The sequence below is a fragment of the Scyliorhinus torazame genome, chromosome 15 (assembly GCF_047496885.1).
Source record: "Scyliorhinus torazame isolate Kashiwa2021f chromosome 15, sScyTor2.1, whole genome shotgun sequence".
Classification (NCBI taxonomy): domain Eukaryota; kingdom Metazoa; phylum Chordata; class Chondrichthyes; order Carcharhiniformes; family Scyliorhinidae; genus Scyliorhinus; species Scyliorhinus torazame.
In genome coordinates this window covers 128,658,974-128,676,937 of record NC_092721.1, presented here as the reverse complement: position 1 = coordinate 128,676,937, position 17,964 = coordinate 128,658,974, and the positions used below count along the sequence as shown (strand labels likewise).

The 17,964-nt window shown below is 49.9% G+C and overlaps 1 protein-coding gene across 3 annotated transcripts in view; it reads right to left on the bottom strand.

Annotated features, from left to right (window-relative positions):
- The window catches only part of dync2h1 (dynein cytoplasmic 2 heavy chain 1), an 866,357-nt gene that overhangs the window by 499,837 nt on the left and 348,556 nt on the right, over positions 1-17,964 (bottom strand). For all 3 annotated transcript variants that reach the window (XM_072476728.1, XM_072476730.1, XM_072476729.1), the window contains exon 53: positions 7,409-7,551. In XM_072476728.1, the coding sequence (XP_072332829.1) occupies positions 7,409-7,551 (143 nt within the window). The remainder of the gene's footprint in view (positions 1-7,408; positions 7,552-17,964) is intronic.

Sequence of the window (17,964 nt, the reverse complement as noted above, 5' to 3'; positions counted from 1 at the left end):
TCACCCCAAATGCTGGAGGAACAGCCTTCAGCTGCTAAGGTCCGACACTTTGCAAAACATCTTCAGATTTTTATGTCAAAAGTGCTATTTGCTGCTGTTCATAAACTATGGTCGGGATTCTCTGCCGCCCGCCTCCAGTAGCGGAGTTCCTGATGTGGTGGAGGATCTCTCAAAAGACGGGATTGGCAGCAGCATCGAGGTTCATGCCCCGCGCTGGCGGGAGAATGAAAATAGGTAATTTGAACCCATTGCATCCTATTAACGAGCTGGACATCGGATTCTCCATGCCTCTGTGATGCACCTGCACTCCCAACCGGGATTGACGCGGGCATGGATTGGTGCAACTATTTTCCAGTTGGCCCTGACGCAGTGGACCTTGCTGTGGTCCAAGGGGCTAAATATGTAACGTGGTGCCCACAAGGTGATCGGAGGGCCACCCCGCCCACCTCCACAATACAAATTCTGCTCATCGCACCCCTAGAACCCTCATCAGATTCCCCCCAAAGATTCCCATTAGATCCCCATATCAGAGACCCCGCAATTAGAAACTCCCCTCATATCAGAGATGACCCACACATCCCCATCATTCACTCCTGCTGCCTGGAAGCTAAGTTAAGTGGCTTTGTTAAGTGGGCCAATGCAAATCAGGATGCAAAGCCCATGCATGTTATAGGTAGGGAAGTACTAGCAAATGAGATATTAAAACCCTCAAAAGCATTTGCAGACTAAGCATGACGAGTTCCAGAACAAACTTCTTGATTTCTTTTCAAAGGATGCTGCGCATGTAACATTCAATGACAAAGCAAGGGAGATCGTGAGAACCAAGTAGGCTCACTTGTTGCATTAAAGGTAAGCAAAAATGGTGGGTTGCGAAGGTCAACCAGCATGGGTGGCGAATGTTGGATGGCATTAGTGCCGCCGCCACCCCCCCCCCCCCCCCCCCCCCCCCCCGAAAAGAAGAAAAGTTTGAAAAACACTGTTCTAGATGTATCGGTCGTGAGTTTGAAAGTTGCTGCCTAAGGGGCCTTGGTGAATTCCTGCAGTGCATCTTGTAGATGGTACACGTTACTGTGCATCGCTGGTGGAGGGAATTAATGTTTGCGAAAGGGGTGCCAATCAAGCACACTGCTTTGACCTGAATGGTGTTGAGCTTTTTAAGTGTTGTTGAAGCTGCACTCATCCAGGCAAGTGGGGAGTATTCCATCACACTCCTGACTTGTGCTTTGTAAGTGGTGGACAGGCGGTGAGTTACTTTTGTGAGGGCCACGAAGAATCCAGCACGAGTTTTAAGGGTACAAAGTAATAACATTTATTTACAATAACATATATATATAACAGCAGCAACTTCCCTTGCTGCACACTCCTTCCTGCTGGTTCCTGAACTGGCCAGCTTTATTTATACTAGGAGTTCACTAATGGTTTCTCCGCCCCCCTCATTGGGGAAGCTCATACTCCCACAGGATTGTGGGATTGTCATTAGTCCCCAGCCAATGGTAAGTAGGCAGGTTATAACATCCCTCCCCCCCCAAAGTCCAAGGAATCCACCGAAGATCCTGGCGAAGGAGGGCGTCGGACTCTTTTTGCCGCAGGCCGGACACCATTTGCACGCGACGCTGGATCAGGCGGCGTGGAACGAGACGGAGACCGGCCCTTCCGTGATGAACGGCGCAACGGTTGTACATCCACGGCCCGTGGACCCGAGGATTCCCCCTCTGATGCATCCTGTGTCTCCATCTCCGACATGTCAGCGTCTCTATCTCCATTCGGTTCTGTAACGACCTGCGCAGGCTTCGAGTGAGGCACCAGTGGAAGATTGTGAGGACTACCTTCCCATGTCTCTGGTCTCTGCGGCTGTAGAAATGAGCTCCGGGGGCGGGGAATTTTTTGAGGGGATAGTCTTCTGGACCGAACGTGGTCTACATGTTTGCGCTGGAGACGACCCTGGGCTTGCACCTGGTAAAATATAGGGCCCGTTTGGCGAAAGATTACAGCAGGAACCCACTGGGCACCACCAGCAAAATTCTGAACGAACACTGGGTCACCAGGCGCAAACTGCCGAATCGGCCGATGCCGAAAAAAATCACTGTCCCTGCCGTTTTTGTGTGCGGTGTACTTTTGCGCCAATGTCCGGGAAAACCATACTAAGGCGGGTGCGAAGTCTCCGGCCCATTAGGAGTTCTGCGGGAGCTACCCCAGTCACCGCATGGGGGGTGGTCCTATACGTAAACAAAAAGCGAGCCAGTCTCGTGTCCATTGATCCGGAAGACTGCTTCTTTAGGCCTCTTTTGAATGTCTGCACTGCGTGCTCTGCCAACCCATTTGAAGCCGGGTGGTAAGGGGCAGTGCGGATATGGCGTATGCCGTTCATCTTCGTGAACCTCACAAACTCCTCACTCGTGAATGGAGTGCCGTTATCCGTGACCAGCACCTCGGGGAGGCCATGCGTACTAAACGACAAACGCATCTTTTCAATTGTTGCGCAGGACGTTGTCCCCTGCATCTTATGCACCTCTAGCCATTTAGGCTGGGCGTCAATTAATAGAAGGAACATGGATCCTTGAAAAGGGCCTGCGAAATCTGTATGCAAGCGTGCCCAAGGCCGCCCTGGCCATTCCCAGTGATGTAGGGGCACGGCCAGCGGAAGCCTCTGATGCTCCTGGCAAATGGAGCAGTTTTGGGCCACCTTCTCAATGTCGGTGTCGAGGCCTGGCCACCAGACATAACTCCGGGCCAACATTTTCATTTTGGTCACACCTGGATGCCCATTGTGCAAGTCTGTTAGTATCAGCTCCTGGCCTTTTTCCAGGACAATCACACGCGTCCGTCACAAGAGGATGCCGTCTACCACGCTGAATTCTGACAGCTTGGAGGAAAATGCCCGCAACTCGCCTGGGAGCTGTCTATGCTGCCCACCATACAGGACTATGTGCCGAACCTTTGACAGGACTGGCTCCGTCTGGGTCCACTCACGGATCTGTGATGACGTGACAGGCAAGGTGTCCATAAAATTTAGGGTTGCAACCACCTCACCGGTCGTGGGGGTCGACATGGGGCCGGTCGATAAAGGCAATCGGCTCAGTGCGTCGGCATTTGCTATCTGCGTACCTGGTTTGTGCTCCAGAGAATACTCGTATGCAGCAAGCAACAAAACCCAGCGCTGGATCCGTGCGGAAGCAATGGGCGGTATTGGCTTATCCTCTCTGAAAAGTCTCAGCAGAGGCTTATGATCAGTCACGATAGTGAAATGGAGGCCATACATGTACTGGTGGAAGCGTTTCACCGCAAAAGCCAGTGCCAGGACCTCCTTCTCGATCTGCGCGTACTTTTTCTCCGCTGCAGTCAATGTGCGGGAGGCGAAAGCTATCGGTCGCTCGGCCCCGTTCTCCACCTTGTGGGACAGGACGGCCCCAATACCATACAGGGATGCATCACATGTGACGAGCAAAGGCTTTCCAGGATCATAGTGGGTTAGTAACCCAGACGACGACAATTGTTGCTTTACCCGCCGGGAGCGGTTTCTTGCGGCTGACCCCAAACCCAGGTGTGATTTTTCTTTAGCAGAACGTGCAAAGGGGCCAGCGTAGTTGCCAGATTGGGGAGGAACTTCCCGTAATAGTTTACGAGACCGAGAAAAGAACGAAGATGCGAAGTGTCAGTCGGGGCGGGGGCCTGTTGAATTGCGCGCACCTTCTCTGCGACGGGGTGCAAACCTTCGCGGTCCACCCGATAACCTAGGTAGACTACTTCCTTTGCCTGAAATACGCACTTTGTGCGACGTAAACGGACTCCAGCCTCCGAAAGGCGTCTAAGGACAGCCTCCAGATTTTCCAAGGTTCCTGCTCCGACGTCCCTGTAATCAAAACGTCATCTAAGTAGACAGCAACACGTGGTAAACCTCTCAAAATGCCCTCCATAACACGTTGGAAAATTGCGCAGGCAGAGGATATTCCAAAGGGCAACCGTGTATATTCATACAGGCCCCGGTGTGTATTAATCGTTACATATGGTCGGGAGGGAGGGTCCAGCTCCAACTGCAGGTAGGGGTGACTCATATCTAATTTTGTGAACGAGAGTCCACCTGCAAGCTTCGTGTAAATATCCTCTATGCGAGGCATTGGATATCGGTCGAGTCGGGAAGTCGTATTCACTGTAAGTTTATAGTCGCCACACAAGCGAACTGTGGCATCTGGCTTCATTACAGGTACAATTGGTGCTGTCCAGTCAGCAAAACGGACGGGCCTGATAATACCCAAACTCTCCAAACGAGTGAGTTCCCCTTCTACCTTCTCGAGCAAGGCGTAAGGCACCGGGCGCGCCCGGAAATAGCGCGGCATGGCTCCTGGTTCGACTTGTGGATACGGGCTTTTATTTTCCCCAAACCAGGCTGGAATACATCTGGGTATCGTCCTAGCACCTCAGTCAACCCTCCAGAAACTGTTTGGAGGATGTGCTGCCATTGCAACCGCAAATGGCGCAACCAGTCTCGACCCAACAGGCTGGGCCCATGGCCGCGCACCACGATAAGTGGGAAACGCCCCTCCCGGTCCATAAACAACAGGGGTCATTGTAGTTCCTGCATTGTAGTCCAGTGGTTCCCCCGTGTAGGTGGCCAACCTGGCCTGTGAGTCGGTTAATGTAAGTGTCTGTATACCCTGCTTGATGCGGTCGAATGTCCTCTGGGCGATCATGGAGACCGCTGCGCCAGTGTCCAACTCCATCTCAAGCGGGTGGCCATTGACCCGTACTGTCACCTTAATGGGGGCCATACGGGGAGTTGCCACACAATGCAACTGCAGGCAATCGTCCTCCGTCTCCACGTCCTCAGGAGTAGTCGCCGCAGGTTCATCCACATGGAAGGTACGGCCCCTGGGCTGATCCCAGTTATGGCCCCTGGGCTGGTCCCAGTTTCGGTCGGAACGACGGCGCCTCTGGCGCCCCCAGGACCGCCGTCCGCGACGGGGTCGGAGCCTACAAGTCTCACTCGGACATGGCTCCTCATCCATTGGTTCTGGAGAAGGCTCCCTTTTGCCTCGCCCGAGGTACCGCAGGAGTGCGGGGGGACGTTTTCGGACGGAAGGGGTTGCGCCCCAAGGCATGCACTTCCATTCCCTGTAGCTCCTGCACTCCTCGTTCTGCGCTCTCTCGGGACAATACTATTTGAATGGCCTGTTGAAAAGTCAATGTTGGCTCAGCTAACAACTTTCTCTGGGTGGCCGTATTGTTAATACCGCAAACCAAACGGTCGCGTAACATTTCTGACAAGGTCTCACCATAGTCACAGTACTCCGCAATCCTGCGTAGCCTGGATAGAAAATCGGCAAGGGATTCTCCAGGGGTCCTCTCAGCGGTGTTAAACCGGCAACGCTGGACTATCGTGGACAGGGTTGGGTTAAAATGTTGCCCCACTATATTCACAAGTTCATCAAACGTTTTGGTGTCCGGCGCAGCTGGGTACGTAAGGCTCCTAATCACCCCAAACGTATGCGGGCCGCAGGCGGTGAGCAATATGACCACCCGGCGCTCGTTTTCGGTGATATTGTTTGCCCGGAAATAGTAACGCATCCGTTGTGTGTACTGGTTCCAGCTTTCCAGCGCAGCATCAAAAACATCCAAACGTCCATACAGAGGCATGGTATAATAGAAAACAACTTCCACCCTGTATCCAACAAAAATCCAGGGAGGTGGCTTCATCAGTGTAGACAGCTATTCACTTTAACCTTCGTCACCAGTTTTGTGAGGGCCACGAAAAATCCAGCACGAGTTTTAAGGATACAAAGTAATAACATTTATTTACAATAACATATATCTAACAGCAGCAGCAACTTCCCTTCGTACATATTCCTTCCTGCTGGTTTCTGAACTGGCCAGCTTTATTTATACTAGGAGTTTACTAATGGTTTCTCCGCCCCCCTCATTGGGGAAGCTCATACTCCCACAGGATTGTGGGATTGTCATTAGTCCCCAGCCAATGGTAAGTAGGCAGGTTATAACAGTTACTTACTGCAGGATTGCCACCTTTGACCTGCTCATGTAACCACAGCATTTATATTGGACGGCAAGGTAGCACAGTGGTTATCACTGTTGCTTCACAGCGCCAGGGTCCCAGGTTCGATTCCCGGCACTGTCTGTGCGGAATCTGCACGTTCTCAGTGTCTGCGTGGGTTTCCTCTGGACATTCCGGTTTCCACCCACAGGTCCTGAAAGACGTGCTGTTAGGTAATTTGGACATACTGAATTCTCCTTCAGGATGAATATACCCAAATAGTACCCAAACAGGCGCCGGAATGTGGCGACTACGGGATTTTCACAGCAACTACTTGTGACAATAAAGGTTATTATTGTATTGCTCGTCCAATTCAGTTTCTGGTCAATGGTAATGTAATGAGTATTACATTGTCCGCAGAATTCGAATTAAAATAAAGACACTTATAAGAAGCAGAAATTAATACACAATGTGTTTTAATTCAAAGTGGAATAAAACCACTATAGCAGAAGGGACTTCCGGTGGAGGCCATGGAGTGAGCGGTCGCACATTTTGTGGCTCCTGCACAAGGTGGATTTGTGCGGTCTTTTCCCCGTCTGAAGGGCGAAGCATTTGAGTGCAAGACGTGCAGGAATGCCTGGGGAAGGTTTTACTCCTCTGGCATGGCTGGTGGATGGATCCATGGACTAGGAGTGGGGCAAGAAGAGCAACTGGAGCAGGAACGCCTTTGTGGTGCGCCACAGGATAAGATGGCGGAGGGCAAGGGGGCTGCTCTTTCTGCCCAGTGGTCAACAGAGCAGTTAATAGAGTTGTTCAATGAAAGGTTTTGCCCGCAGAGGAAAGAGGTTCTGGAAGACCTGGCCAAGGTGGTGGAGCCGATTAAATCGGGGATCGAGGGAGTGGAGCAGACGCTGGAGTCCCAGGGCCGGGTGATCCAGAAAGTGGAGGAGACGATGGGGGAGCACGAGGAGCAGTTGGCTGAGGTGAAAGATGATGCAGGAGACCCAAAAGAGACTGAAGGAAAAGGTGGAGGATCTGGAGAATTGCTCCAGAGGACAAAACCTCAGGATAGTGGGGATGCCTGAACAAAACTGAAGCCTGATGGAATTTAGATAAATTTCCAACATTCATTCTTCTTGGAGCTTGTGAAAAATTCTGCAAATAGTACAATAGATACAGTGTGCAATTAGCTGTAAAAATGGTCATTCATTGAGCTGTTTGGAGATCTAAGTTCAATTAAAAATCTATCGGGAGAATTTCACCCTCCCCCACTGGTGGGTTTCTCGTTGGGAGGTGAGCGTAAAAAGCATTTTCTCTCTGAACACATAACTTATCAAAAGGTTCAATCATGCTTTCAGAAATAGATATAACTAGAACTAAATATTTACAAGGATAATGCATAGAACTCCAAAGATGTCTACTTACTTCCTTCATGCTGTTATTAGACCAGCCTTCCATCCACTGTACTGAACACTTCTTGTAAAAAGCTGGATTACTTTCACAGTTAATTGTAAATTTGGTGTTAGTACAGTCCATAATAAGGACAACATGCAAATTCTGCTGAATTCCTATAAAAAATAAGCAAGAATTTTAGTTTAGTTTCAAATAATATTAATAAAATGTGTAACATTGATCTCCCTGGAACTGCCCACTGGAACTCAAAACTAAGGCCAGATTTTTGCTCCAGGATTGGTGCACAGTGATGGGAATATTCAGGGCTGTGCAAACCCAAGCTTTAAAAATGCTACCCAGACGTTGAATTTTTGGTATGAGGGAGCTGGCTGGAATAGGAGTCAGGATGGTTAACCTGGGACAAAGTAAGGAGGTTAACACTTGAAGAGGTGGGCTGAGTGAAATGCCTGCTTGGGGCACTGGCGCTGTGTCCAAAAATAAAAAATATTGATTAAAGCATAAAACGTTCCACCAGCCCTCACCTTCACCCACACTCTACAGACCCCTATGTCTCATTCATGCCAACCAATGCCATATCATGCCCTCTACCCACCTGCATGGCCTCTCACAGCCTCCATGCCTAACCATTTCCCAGTACCTACACCCCCATGGCTCATCACACCCTCCATCCCAAATGATGCCCTTTATAGCCCCTGTGCCAAATCATGGCAACCTATGCTCCCCCCAACCCCGACCCTTTGTCCAAACAATTTCAACACCAAGTGACATATTATCCGCCATGGGCAGACCGCAGGACCCATGCAGGGATGAGATAAAATAAAGTTTGCAGAGATCAGATAAATTGAAATTCTATAAAATAAAGTTCTAAGGGCTCAATTTAACTCAATAGCAACAAAGAGCCACTGCGAGCGCGTTTAGCCACGTGTTTCCCAACGCATTGTATAAGGGGCCTCAGCAGGGAATACACAGCCGAGGCCACACATAGCCCAGTTTTGAACACTGGGGAGCTCCGCTAGCCGGAACTCCCCAGTGCAGCGAGAGATCGGGACGCCCCCAAAGCGATCCCAGACCCCAACTCTCAGTCCGAACACAGTATGCGAGGTCCCCAGCCACTCCGCACCCGCCAACACCAACACAGGCACCCCCAGCCCAACTGCGCATACAAAATATGTCAGCTTGGCACCTTGGCAGTGCCAGACTCATACCCAGGTGGCACTGCCAGGGTGCCCTGTGGTACCAGAAGTGCCATAACACCACCCTGCCCAATAGGCATGCAGCTGGAGACTTCCGATCCCTTGGGAGACTCCCATGAGTGTCGTTCCATCTGGTCCCCGTTTGTGAGGACCAGTGCTGAATGGGCTCGCCGGAAGTTTCCAAGGCGAAGTGGATGAATCCCAAAGCCTCAGGTACCTCGGCAATCTACTCATTAGAGTGAGACCAACTGTCTCGCTGTAATATGCAGATTTACTACAGTGATCCAGCACACAATGGGCAGGTTTTACATCGCAATGTCTCATGAGATTGTGTTGGATCTCAGGCAGTGTTGCAAGCCAGTATATCCCAGGTGCCGGGTCTCCCGACTTTTATTGACCACACTGCGCCGCGGCAAGTTGCTTTTCAGGCACAGTGTGGCTGTTGATTCGCACCCTATGTGTCTACTGCAGGCTTCAATATATTGGAAAAAACACTCATTCTGTAAGTATGTTTGCATTGCTTCAACTAAATAAAGTATTTTAACATCAAACACTTCATTCAAGTGCACAGTCCCTTATAACAAGCATTGGAATTCAGAATTCCACATCAAAGAATCCATAACCACTTGTAGCTGTCGATAAATCTGTAAAATGGAAGGCACCCTAAATAGCAAGCAATCCATTATTTTATCATTCCGGGCAATTTTTTCAGAGATGTAAAGAACATAAGAACATAAGAACTAGGAGCAGGAGTAGGCCATCTGGCCCCTTGAGCCTGCTCCGCCATTCAATGAGATCATGGCTGATCTTTTGTGGACTCAGCTCCACTTTCCGGCCCGAACACCATAACCCTTAATCCCTTTATTCTTCAAAACATTTAATAAAGGAGCCTCTACTGCTTCACTGGGCAAGGAATTCCATAGATTCACAACCCTTTGGGTGAAGAAGTTCCTCCTAAACTTAGTCCTAAATCTACCTCCCCTTATTTTGAGGCTATGCCCCCTAGTTCTGCTTTCACCCGCCAGTGGAAACTACCTGCCTGTATCTATCCTATCTATTCCCTTCATAATTTTATATGTTTCTATAAGGTCCCCCTTCATTCTTCTAAATTCCAACGAGTACAGTCCCAGTCTACTCAACCTCTCCTCGTAATCCAACCCCTTCAGCTCTGGGATTAACCTAGTGAATCTCCTCTGCACACCCTCCAGTGCCAGTATGTCCTTTCTCAAGTAAGGAGACCAAAACTGAACACAATACTCCAGGTGTGGCCTCACTAACACCTTATACAATTGCAGCATAACCTCCCTAGTCTTAAACTCCATCCCTCTAGCAATGAAGGACAAAATTCCATTTGCCTTCTTAATCACCTGTTGCACCTGTAAACCAACTTTTTGTGACTCATGCACTAGCACACCCAAGTCTCTCTGCACAGCAGCATGTTTTAATATTTTATCATTTACTATTATCATTTTGCTGTTATTCCTACCAAAATGGATAACCTCACATTTGTCAACATTGTATTCCATCTGCCAGACCCTAGCCCATTCACTTAGCCTATCCAAATCCCTCTGCAGACTTCCAGTATCCTCTGCACTTTTTGCTTTACCACTCATCTTAGTGTCGTCTGCAAACTTGGACACATTACCCTTGGCCCCCAACTCCAAATCATCTATGTAAATTGTGAACAATTGTGGGCCCAACACTGATCCCTGAGGGACACCACTAGCTACTGATTGCCAACTAGAGAAACACCCATTAATCCCCACTCTTTGCATTTTATTAATTAACCAATCCTCTGTCCATGCTACTACTTTACCCTGAATGCCATGCATCTTTATCTTATGCAGCAACCTTTTGTGTGGCACCTTGTCAAAGGCTTTCTGGAAATCCAGACATAGCACATCCATTGGCTCCCCGTTGTCTACCGCACTGGTAATGTCCTCAAAGAATTCCACTAAAGGGCTGAACCTTTAAATGCTTTGACAGCTTAACAGCTCCCTTTGACTGGTCTCTTTGACAGGTGCTTCTGATAGTTTTGACAATTGATTCTGACAAGCCTGTTTATAGATTCATTTATGCCTACTTTTAATAGTTCCAAAGGATACTTGACCTCCACCAGAGGGCAGGTTACATTCCCCAAAGTTGTCCCAGGACCAGATTCAAAAGGGTACCTTACCTCTCTAAAGACGTATCCTGGCTATTCAAATGATTCCATCAAGACTAGCATTTTTCTTACCTGATCTAATCTGCACACACGGGTTTAGACTCCTGGCCTACCAGAACACTACTTCAATGGAGGCAGCTGATGATTTAAATTGCCAGCTGCCTCGATAAAACATGCATGTGCAAAACATGCCCGGTCCCATTTCCAACCCTGCAAAATAGTAAGTGCTGTGTTTGTGGACGAGACTTCTGAATTTCGAACATTTCCACAACTTTTGCCATCACAGAGGCTCTGCATCATAGCATAAATGTGGGCTTATTGTAGTTTTTAGGCAAAATAGATTAGATGGTGGGCTATGCAGATGTAATTCAGTCCCCATTTTACAGTCATGGGGTAGAAATTTGTCTCCCGCGATGATGCTAAATGGGTGGTTTCAGACAAGCTCCCTGTCATACATTGAGCCTGATATTTAATTCCTTTGTGCTATATATGTGGGATATTGTTGTGCTGTTGCATATGAGTTGAGTCACATGCTGATCCGTGACATCATCAGCTGCTTTGTGGGCTTAAGAGTCAGTCCTGACCAAGTCTTTGTACAGTTAACAATCATCTAATAAACCTCTGTTGATTATTACGTTCAACCCTCATGCTTCAGCAATTATATTCTTTTACCCTGCGAGTACAATATACAACAGAATAAATTAAATTGGTGACAAGGAGCTGATCAGAATCTTTTTTTTTCAAAGTGAAAACAAAGTTGAAGTTGAGACATATCAACAGTGGGTCAACGAGTGCACATCATATATAGCACCCCGCAGCTGGCATAGGAACCGGTAGGATTTTGTGTGCAAATTCAAAGGAAAGCTCCATTCCGAATTTAAACCTACAACCCAAGGAGTTCGGGTTGCAGAGCCGGAGCTCGCCATGTGCAGTAGAGTAAGACACAAAGGGAGAGTGGACAAGGAAAGAAATTTGGGCATCGCTAGTTGATGCAATTGATTTATTCATCACTGATAGACCATTGATATAAGGGAAGTTGCGAGAGCATTCTGATATCACTGAAAAATGGCGGCAAACTTTGGCGCTATGGGTCCATTTGAGGAAGGCCCAGAAAACCCGAAACCGTATTATATCCTGGCGAATAAAATTTCAAGTCCAACGACATACCAGAAATGACGAAGAAGGTACTGGAAATAGTGTAAATGTAGAAGATAGTGGGAACGTATCCTGAATTAAAGCCACATATTTCCAAGAAACACAGGTTGACAATACAAGGCAGATGCCTGTTTTGGGGGTTGAGAGTAATAATTCCTCCAAATGTGTAATAAAAAGCATTGGATCAACACGAAGGACACCCAGGTATAGTTCAAATGAAGGAGCTTGCACAGAGCTACTTTTGATGAACAGGAATCGATGCCCAGATAGAAGAAAAGGCAGGACTGTGCCAGTCATGTGCATGGGTACGGAACATAAGAACATAAGAACTCGGAGTAGGAGTCGGCAATCAGTCCCTCGAGCTCCATTCATGTCCGATCTCAACTCAGGCGCAACTCCACTTTTCTGCCCATTCGTCATAACCCTTCAACGCATTACTAATTTAAAAATCTGTCTTGTCCTCCTTAAATTTGCTCCATGTCCCAGCATCCACCTCACTCTGGGATAGTTATTTCCACAGATTCACAACTATTGGAGAGAAGTATTTTCTCCTCATCTCTGTTTTAAATCTGTTCCCCCTTATCCTAAAATGGTGACCTCTCATTCTAGATTGCTGCACAAGAGGGAACATTCGCTCTATGTCTACCTTGTAGACAACACACCACCGTTTACCCCACTGCATCCATGGGAGGGCCTAAAATGCCTTGGCAACATCTATACATTGATTTTGCTGGTCTCTACGAGGGAACTTATTCATGGTCGTAGTGACACACATTCCAAGTGGCCTGAGGTGGTCCTGATGAAATCAATAACGATCAAAGAACAAACTATTAAAAACCTTGATGAGATTTTCGGCAGGTTTGGCAAACCAGAACAAATAGTGAGCGACAACAGTACACAGTTTACAGCTCAGTTCAAGCACTGCTTAAAGATGAGTGGTATTCACCATATAAAATCAGTACCTTATCAGCCATCCATGAACGGTTTAGCTAAAAGGTTTGTTCAGTCTTTGAAACATGCGCTTAAAGCTTCTAAGCACTAAGGTTTATTACATCGCCACTTAACCAGTTTCTTGGCGAAGATTCTTCGAGAAGACGATTGTTTAAACAAGGAGAGCAAGTGTTGGCACGCAGCTATGCCACTAGTAAGAAGGGGGTTCCTACAACTATACTGGCTCAAACTAGTCACTATCTTACACACCGAACGAGCGGGAGAGGAGTTAGTGTAGAGACGGCATACAGATCAGCTGCTACCTACACACACCAATGTGCCAGTGCCAGGTTTGATAGAAGTACCTCAAGTGCAAACATCCCCAGAGCCAGATCATGTGACTGTGACTTTTGGTCAATCCACTGAAGCAGCACTTGCCGAAGAATTCCCTGCTGCTACTAGTCTTGTAACTGTAACGCTTTCCAGGTTAAAGTTTTCCACAAACAAACCTAAAGACCATTTAAGGTCAAGAAGAATCAAATCCCTGAAGTACGCAGGCAACCAGTGCGGAATAGAGACCCAAAAAATCATCTCTCCTATTGATTGCATGACTTATTGACTGTGTAATAATGGATACATACGGAGGACTTCCGGGTGCGGTGATGCACTGCTAAGCCGCACGTTTCGGCACCTCCCGTTCCAACGGACTTTTGGGCTCTTATCGGGAGCCCCAACGGAAATTTTTTTCGACCTAACCCAGTGTGGGGTGACGAAGGAAGGAGTCCCCCCGGGTGTGTATGGAAAGGAGCGGCGGTAGTGGCCAGATTGCGAAGGATCCTTTGGGGCAGCGGCAGAGAAGAGAAGGGAGAAGCAAGATGGCGGCGGATGGAGCCCAGATGGTATGGGGCCCGGAACAGCAGGAGTTTCTCCGACGATGTGTGGAGGAGCTCAAGAAAGAGGTGCTGGCGCCGATGCTACTGGCAATCGAGGGACTCAAGGAAACACAAAAGGTCCAGGCGATAGAGCTCCGTGGAGTGAAGGCAAAGGCAGCCGAGAATGAAGATGAGATACAGGGCCTGGTGGTAAAAACGGAGACACACGAGGCACTACACAAGAGGTGCATAGAAAGGCTGGAAGCCCTGGAGAACAGCTCGAGGAGGAAAAACCTACGGATTCTAGGTCTCCCCGAAGGAGCAGAGGGAGCTGACGCTGGGGCTTATGTGAGCACGATGCTCCACACACTAATGGGAGCTGAGGCCCCAGCGGGCCCCCTGGAAGTGGAGGGAGCGTACCGGGTCCTCGTGAGAAGACCAAAGGCAGGTGAAACACCAAGAGCAATAGTGGTGAAGTTCCATCGCTACAGGGACAGAGAGATGGTCCTGAGCTGGGCCAAGAAGGCAAGGAGTAGCAAATGGGAGAATGCGGTGATTCGTGTGTATCAGGACTGGAGTGCGGAGGTGGCGAGAAGGAGGACGAGCTTTAACCGGGCCAAGGCGGTGCTCCATAGGAAGAAAATTAAATTTGGGATGCTGCAGCCGGCGCGACTGTGGGTCACGCATCAGGGTAAGCACCACTACTTCGAGATGGCGGAGGAGGCATGGACATTTACCCAAGAAGAGAAACTGGACTAGATTTGAGAGTTTGATGTTTGGAGAGAAGCAGCGAGGTGGTGGTACAGAAATGTAAAGTGGGGAAAGGGGAGGGCTACTGTACAGCAAGGTTGGACAGGGAATTTCTCTCCCCCCGATGGGGGGGACACGAAGAAATGTGGGCGCCGGTGGGAAAAGGGACAGGGAAGGGGAATGAGGAAACTGCGCCATAGGGGGCGGGGCCGAGAGGAAAGCGCGGGTATTTTCCCGCGCTATGGAAATTATAGTGGGAAAACGGGTGCAGGAAGGAAGGGAGCCCCACACGCAGGGAGGTCAAAGGGTGAACGGGGGGAAGCCGAGGTCAGCCAGAGTAAGCTGACTTCCGGAAGCAATATGGGGGAGTAATCAAGCTGGAGGGGGATCTAGCGGGGGGGGGGGGATCAACTGGGTTGCTGCTGCTGAGTGCAAGGGGGAGCTGGTAAGAGATGAGGTGGTCGGGGCGGGGAGGCGCTACCTGGGGGACAGACGGGTGCGCGGGACCTGGATGAGGAGATGGCCTAAAAAAGGGGATGGCTAGTCGACGAGGGGGGGGGGTGAATGGCCCACCAATCCGGCTGATCACGTGGAATGTGAGAGGCTTAAATGGGCCGATTAAGAGGGCACGGGTGTTTGCGCACTTAAAGAGATTGAAGGCGGACGTAGTCATGCTCCAGGAGACGCACCTGAAGTTGGCGGATCAGGTTAGACTAAGAAAAGGATAGGTGGGACAGGTATTCCACTCAGGGTTGGACGCGAAAAACAGAGGGGTGGCAATATTGGTGGGGAAACGTGTATCATTCGAGGTTAAGAACATAGTGGTGGACAGTGGGGGCAGATGTGTGATGGCGAGTGGCAGACTGCAGGGCGAGGCGGTTGTCTGGTGAATGTATATGCCCCGAATTGGGATGATGCAGGATTCATGAAGCGAATGCTGGGACGTATCCCGGACCTGGAGGTGGGAAATTTGATAATGGGGGGGGGGGGGGGGACTTCAACACAGTGCTGGATCCAGGGCTAGACCGGTCCAGATCCAGGACCGAGAGAAGGCCGGCAGCGGCCAAGGTGCTTAAGGGATTTATGGAACAAATGGGGGGAGTGGATCCGTGGAGATTCGCCAGGCCAATGGCTAAAGGTTCTCTTTCTTCTCCCACGTCCATAAGGTTTACTCCCGGATAGACTTTTTCGTTTTGGGAAGGGCACCGATCCCGAAAATGGCAGGAACGGAGTACTCGGCCATAGCCGTTTCAGACCACGCCCCGCATTGGGTGGATCTGGAACTAGGAGAGGAAAGGGAGCAGCGCCCACTCTGGCGACTAGATATGGGACTACTGGTGGACGAGGGGGTCTGCGGAAGGGTGAGGGGGTGTATTGAGCGATACCTGGAGGTCAACGACGATGGGGAGGTTCAGGTGGGGGTAGTATGGGAAGCGCTGAAGGCGGTGGTTAGAGGAGAGCTGATCTCCATTAGAGCCCACAAGGGGAAACAAGAGGGCAAAGAAAGAGAGAGATTAGTGGGGGAAATTATAAAAAATATGCGGAGGCCCCAGACGAAGTGCTATACAGAGAAAGACGAAGACTACAGACGGAGTTTGACCTGCTGACCACGGGAAAGGCAGAGGCACAGTGGAGGAAGGCACAGGGGATGCAATATGAGTATGGGGAAAAGGCGAGCCGGCAGCTAGCCCAACAACTTCGGAAGAGGATGGCGGCGAGAGAGATCGGGGGAGTTAGGGACGAAACGGGAAATTTGGAGCAGAGAGCAGGGAAAGTGAATGAGGTGTTCAAGACCTTTTACGAGAGGCTATACAAGTCCCAACCCCCGGGGGGGAAAAGAAGGAATGTTACACTTTCTGGACCAGCTAAGGTTCCCGAAGGTGAAGGGGCAGGAGGTGGCAGGTCTGGGGGCGCCAATCGAGGTGGATGAGGTGATTAAAGGACTGGGGAACATGCAGGCAGGGAAGGCCCCGGGACCAGACGGGTTTCCGGTGGAATTCTACAGGAAGTATATGGATCTGTTGGCCTTGCTTTTGGCGAGAACCTTTAATGAGGCTAAGGAAAGGGGGATGCTACCCCCGACAATGTCGGAGGCGACGATATCGCTAATACTGAAATGAGATAAAGACCCGCTGCAATGTGGGTAATACAGGCCTATCTCACTCCTAAATGTAGATGCCAAACTGCTGGCCAAAGTGATGGCGACAAGGATAGAGGATTGTGTCCCAGGGGTGGTACATGACAATCAGACAGGGTTTGTAAAGGGGAGACAACTGAATGTTAATGTACGAAGGTTGCTGGGGGTGATGATGACGCTTCCTCCGGAGGGGGAGGCAGAGATAGTGGCGACGATGGATGCAGAGAAGGCATTCGATAGGGTGGAGTGGGACTATCTGTGGGAGGTGCTGAAGAGGTTTGGGTTCGGTGAGGGGTTTATTAGTTGGGTCAGACTCTTATATGGGGCCCCGATGTCAAGAGTAGTTACAAACCGGCAAAGATCGGGATATTTTCGGCTACATAGGGGTACAAGACAAGGGTGTCCCCTGTCCCCGTTACTGTTCGCGTTGGCAATTGAACCACTGGCCATAGCGCTGAGGGGTTCTAAGAAGTGGAGGGGGGTGCTTAGAGGGGGAGAGGAACACCGGTTGTTTCGTTCTACGCAGATGATCTACTGCTATATGTTGCGGACCCGGTAGAGGGGATGCCAGAGGTAATGCAGATACTTAGGGAGTTTGGAGAGTTCTCGGGATACAAACTAAATATGGGGAAGAGCAAGCTTTTTGTAATGCACCCCGGGGAACAGGGCAGGGGGATAGATGCTCTACCGCTGAGGAGAGTGGTAAGGAACTTCCGATACCTGGGGATCCAGGTGGCCAGGAACTGGGGAACCCTGCATAGACTTAACCTGACGCGACTGGTGGAGCAGATGGAGGAGGACTTTAAGAGGTGGGATATGGTGCCGCTGTCGCTGGCGGGCAGAGTGCAGGCAGTTAAAATGGTGGTCCTCCCGAGGTTTCTTTTCGTGTTTCAGTGCCTCCCCATTCTGATCACAAAGGTCTTTTTTTTTTAAATAGATAGGAGCATTATGAGCTTTGTGTGGGCGGGAAAGACCCCGAGAGTAAAGAGGGGGTTCCTGCAGCGCAGTAGGGACAGAGGGGGACTGGCGCTGCCGAGTCTGAGCGACTACTATTGGGCCGCCAATGTGTCGATGGTCTGTAAGTGGATGAGGGAGGAAGAGGGAGCATCGTGGAAGAGGCTGGAGATGGCGTCCTGTAAGGGAACGAGCCTAAAAGCGCTGGCGACGGCGCCGCTGCCGTTCTCCCCGAAAAGGTACACCACAAACCCAGTGGTGGTGGCAACCTTGAGGATCTGGGGGCAGTGGAGGCGACACAGGGGAGTGACGGGTGCCTCGGTGTGGTCCCCGATAAGGAATAACCACAGGTTTGTCCCAGGGAGGATGGATGGGGGGTTCCAGTGTTGGCAGCGAGCAGGAATAAGGAAGCT